This window comes from Galeopterus variegatus, unplaced genomic scaffold (genome assembly GCF_000696425.1).
Source record: "Galeopterus variegatus unplaced genomic scaffold, G_variegatus-3.0.2 Scaffold14694, whole genome shotgun sequence".
NCBI lineage: Eukaryota > Metazoa > Chordata > Mammalia > Dermoptera > Cynocephalidae > Galeopterus > Galeopterus variegatus.
In genome coordinates, this window is record NW_007740805.1 from 11135 (window position 1) to 16720 (window position 5586).

The window sequence follows — 5586 nt, forward strand, 5'->3', positions numbered from 1 at the left end:
CATAAAATTATAGTATATTCTTTGAAGATTTGTATTAATGTTAAATTTCCTGAATCTGGTAACTTATATTGTGGCTCTTCAAGAGAATAGTTTTAGGAAATATATACTGATGTATTAAAGGTAAAAGAGCATGATATATGCAAGCTCTGCTCAAGTGGTTCAGGGAAAAGTTGTACATGTATGTTTTTTATAGGATAATAAGATATTATAAGTGACTTAATGTTAATAAATTTGACAATTTAGATGAAAAATTCATCTTGGCTACACTGACACAAAACTAGAAAATCTGAATAGTCGTATCAGTTAAATGGTTATATCTTTGTGTACTTGAAGTACTTCTTAAAATGAAAATTCCAGGCCTATATGGTTTCACTGGTGACTCTAGTCCTACTGATCAGTTTCTGATTTCAGGGGTAGTCTTATAAACCAGCATATTTGCTAAAGCACATTGGCACCATCTTCTGTTTTATTTCCTTGTTACTTTTATATTAATATGTGATGGAATTAATGGAATATATAGCTTTTGCATATGGGGGCCTGACTTTTTTTAAGCCTGTCTCATTCACCTGACAAAGGAATCATAGCAATGCTAGTGAGAAATGCATGGACTAAATTGTAAATGGGAAACAGTAGGTGTATATAGAAGTATAGTTTGTTTTTTTGTTTTCGTTTTAAAATGCGTTTTCAATTGAATGAGAGCTTAGCAGTATATTTAAAAATAAAGGGAAAGAGCCAGTGGACATGATGAGAGGAAATGATTACATGTTCAGTTCAATAGGGCAAATAAGGGATTTTCCTCTCCCCATGTACTATTCCACTCCCGGCCATTTCTAAAGTTACTGAAAGCCACATTATTTTATGGATTTTATTGCTCGTGTATGTGAAAAATTCTTTATCTAAATAGCCTTTAGAGGTCATAATATAATGCCGTATTTTGAATACCGTGATAAATTAGAGTTTAATAAATAGCTCACACCTTTTTTATATTTGATCAGAAAATATATCAAATTCTTGGGGCTGNTATCAGTTAAATGGTTATATCTTTGTGTACTTGAAGTACTTCTTAAAATGAAAATTCCAGGTGTATATGGTTTCACTGGTGACTCTAGTCCTACTGATCAGTTTCTGATTTCAGGGGTAGTCTTATAAACCAGCATATTTGCTAAAGCACATTGTCACCATCTTCTGTTTTATTTCCTTGTTACTTTTATATTAATATGTGATGGAATTAATGGAATATATAGCTATTGCATATGGGGGCCTGACATTTGTTTAAGCCTGTTTCATTCACCTGACAAAGGAATCATAGCAATGCTAGTGAGAAATGCATGGACTAAATTGTAAATGGGAAACAGTAGGGGTATATAGAAGTATAGTTTGTTTTTTTGTTTTTGTTGTAAAATGCGTTTTCAATTGAATGAGAGCTTAGCAGTATATTTAAAAATAAAGGGAAAGAGCCAGTAAAGATGATGAGAGGAAATGATTACATGTTCAGTTCAATAGGGCAAATAAGGGATTTTCCTCTCCCCATGTACTATTCCACTCCTGTCCATTTCTAAAGTTACTGAAAGCCACATTATTTTATGGATTTTATTGCTCGTATATGTGAAAAATTCTTTATCTAAATAGCCTTTAGAGGTCATAATATAATGCCGTATTTTGAATACAGTGATAAATTAGTGTTTAATAAATAGCTCAAACCTTTTTTATATTTGATCAGAAAATATCTCAAATTCTTGGGATTGCTGATAATATTCCAAGGAAATGTGCGAAATTAAATCACCTACTGACAGCTACTTTTTAATCTCCCTTTCTTCATAGCTGCTGGTTTGTATGAGATGCAAAACTTGTTTTGATGAGACAGTAGGCCAGATATTCAGGCGTGCTGTTCCTGAAAACTTTTAACTCTCATGGCCTGCTGGACCTCAGGTTGGCCACTGGAGAGCAAAGAAGAGAACTGTATTTCATGGGCAGCAGACGAGGAGATTCATCAGGAACCAGCAACAATGGAGTTAGGAGCCAAAGGTCATAGAATAAGATCACTGTTAGCCATAGGACCCAACACGGTAGTTTGCTGCCTGTGTCTCTTTTCTGGTCTTAATAATGTGAGCATGATGTTTTCTTAGGGATTATTCTTTGATGGGTAGATTTTAGAGAACTGATGCTTTTATTCATTGTTTATCAGTACGAGGATGTCGTCCAGGAAAGATTGTACAGACGACTGAAGCGGAAGTTCGGGGCTTATGTATCAAGTCTCGGGAGATCTTCCTCAGCCAACAGTTCATTTGGAATCGGAAGCACCAGCGAAAATTTGTGGTACATAAATGGATAAATTTGGAAACAACTCTTTTGAATCATGTTTTCCCTTCCATATTTACATTGAGGATAATTTATGTAAAATGTTTGTAATTTTTTTTAAAAGAGAAGATTGATAGGTTTTATTAAATAAAATATAAAAATGTAAACTTTCATAAAAACACGTTATAGACAAAATATTTTGTCCATATACAACAGATAAAAAGATTGCTATTCTTTACGTATAATGAGTTCTTAGAAATAAATGAAAAAGATAAAAGAAAAATAACAAAAAATAAGAAGAGGCAAAACTTAGAAGAAATTTAGATGACCAGTACACATAAGTTCCTCAGACTCACTAGTAATCAGTGAAATGCTATTGAAAACAAGTCCCCAGCTCTAGTCAGACTACAAAAAAGTCAAAGATTGATATTTAGTGTTGTCAAGGATGTGGAGAAATGGGAATTCCAGTACACTGTTTAGAAAAAAAAAAGGTGTAAAATTTTAGGAGTCAATATGGTGATATTGGTGGTCTTCTAACTTTGTTATGATAATTTAAACTTATTTTGAAGACATATTACTTTACAATTTGTATTTGCTCTTTTAAGTTTTCCAGTGGCTTTTAGGCAAAAGCAAAATTTATGACCTTAAGTTGAGTGATCTCATTTTTGTAACTAGAAATATTGCTGCTTAGAAAGTCACATTTTTCTCTAATTCACATAACATTAGGAAATAATGTAAATAATGTATCTGGCTTTTGGTTTGATAATGCAGGTATTCTTTGTAGTATTTACTAGTGTGTATGACATAGCTTTTGTGGACTTGCTGTGAGCTTTTGCTACAACAAGGATAGTTTGCTATATGCAAAAATTTTCTTTCTCCTGCATGTTTCTTAGCGATCCACATTCACACCATGTAAACTGCAGGTGCTTAGTGTTCTGTTTAAATACTTTTTGTTCTCTTTCTAAATGTGGTTTATTAAATCATGTGCTTGGTGCTTCTTTTTACAGTGCCCAGCAAATAAGATACTAACTAAGTAAATGTTCATTAAATGGATTAACAGGTAGTAATTGGGAATTTTGTGGACACGATCAGTCTCTTCTATGAATTTAAATAAAGTAAATGTAGGTACTTATAGGTGATCTTTAAAATGATTTGAAGTACTCTTTAAAGGTACTATTTAAAAGGTATTAGTATAGAAATAACTTGAAGGTAGTAGAAGTTATTTATACTACATATTTCTAAGTTCTTGTTATTTCTGTTCCTATTTAGTATAACAAAGTGACCTAAATTAAATTGCCAGAAAATAAGATAATGTATTCGTTATCTATTGTTGTATAACCAATTACCCCACAACTATGTGGCTTACAACAACATTAATTTACCATCTCATAGTTTTTGTGGGTCAGGAGCTTGGACACAGCCTAGCTGGGTCCTCTGGTTCTGGGTCTCTCTCAAGGCTCCAGTCCAGGTGTGATCTGGAGCAGCAGTCATCTGAAGGCTCAACTGTGAAAGGATTCAGTTCCTTATGGGCTGATGGACTCGGGGCCCCAGTTTCAAATGAGCGGTTGGCTGGAGGACTCCCTCAGTTCTTTGCTACATGGGCTTTTCCATAAGACAGCTGGCTTCATCAGTGAGCATGGAAGAAGGTAAGAGTACAAGCAAGGGGGAAGTCACATTCTTTTGTTACCTAATCTTGGAAGTGACAGCCCATCTCACTTTTGCTGTAGCCTATTTGTTAGAAGCAAGGTGCTAGGTGTAGCCTGTGCGCACAAGGGGAAAAGAGTATACAAGGGTATGAACATTGGGGACCATTTCTTAGAAGCTGCTAACAACAGTTAATCAATTTTTCTAAAACTAACTTTTTCTGTTTTTAGGAGATATTCATGGACAGTATACAGATTTACTGAGATTATTTGAATACGGAGGTTTCCCACCAGAAGCCAACTATCTTTTCTTAGGAGATTATGTGGACAGAGGAAAGCAGTCATTGGAAACCATTTGTTTGCTATTGGCTTATAAAATCAAATATCCAGAGAACTTCTTTCTCTTGAGAGGAAACCATGAGTGTGCTAGCATCAATCGCATTTATGGATTTTATGATGAATGTAAGTGAAAATAAAAACTTAGAAAGTGATTAATGGAAACATTTCCTAATAATTTTCTGGTTCAAAAGAGTTCTTTGAATTCAGAGTATTTTCGAAATATGATCTACCAGGCATAGGCCCAGGAAGGAAGAACCTGAAACTGGGATACATGTTACTAATGAAGTTGGTTCCTTGGGTTCTCCTTGGTCATAGTGTTTCAGATTGACTGCAGTTTATGAGCCTAAAGAGGCCCTCTTTTAATTAGTTTACCTGGTTAAGAAAAAATATCCAGGTGAAAATGAAGGTCACTATAGACAGTGGCTTCTGTTTTTTGTGTGTCCATTAAGTTTTAGCTGTCACCATTCTTGTGATATGACAGAAGCTCTTTATTAGCCCTGTTGCAAGAACTATTGAGAATTTCTGTGAAACTTTTTAAAAGTTGAAGTTTATTATTAGAATTTTAGTTTATGCCTACAAATCTAGAGAGGAAAGGGTGTTGAATACTCTGGAATATCCTTATATTATTGTACATTTTTTCATCAGTAGGAAATCACTGATTTGCTGATGTGTAGTAGTGTTTCCAAGTGCAATAACTAAATTATCTTTCTACATTTGATATTTTGGTTTTGTTAGATATGTATGGAATGATTATTTGTTTAGTTAATTATAATGTAGATAATTAATTATAATATAGATTCACTTACAATGATTTTCAAATTGAATTCAGTTTTTACTGCTGAATTCCTCATTAAAGTCTACTTTTGCTTATTTCCATCCTTCAATATGGTAGAGTCCTATTTGAACCCATATCTCCTGATTCATATAATAATTTGACAAATGTGGAGGACATTTTATACATGCCTGGCACTATTCTAAGTGCTGGGAATAAAGCAATACATGAGACAGATGACCTCTACTCTCATGGAGCTTATGTTCAAATGAGAGTGATTCTATATTTGATTTTATGTTACATTTTTATTTCTGAGATGTAGTGTGTGGTTTGAATTGTTTAAATCAGACCAGTAGAGAGGAAGTTTGGTTGGAGTACATCAAAGTATAACCTACGTCTTTCTAAAGCTACATCAGAAACAGAGGTGTATTCTTAAAGGACAAAAAGTGGGGCCGGCCCGGTGGCGCACTGCTACAGTGTGCTGCTTGGGAGCACAGCGGCACTCCCGCCGAGGGTTCGGATCCCACATACAGA

The 5586-nt window shown here is 34.3% G+C and overlaps 1 protein-coding gene across 1 annotated transcript in view; it reads left to right on the top strand.

Moving 5' to 3' along the window:
* Positions 1–1910: 1910 nt before the first annotated feature.
* The window catches only part of LOC103582032 (serine/threonine-protein phosphatase PP1-beta catalytic subunit-like), a gene marked incomplete at its 3' end in the record, with an annotated part of 15208 nt that continues 11532 nt past the window's right edge, over positions 1911–5586 (top strand). The window contains 4 exon segments of the mRNA XM_008563719.1: positions 1911–2066; positions 2155–2275; positions 2278–2316; positions 4173–4403. Of these exon segments, the coding sequence (XP_008561941.1) occupies positions 1911–2066; positions 2155–2275; positions 2278–2316; positions 4173–4403 (547 nt within the window).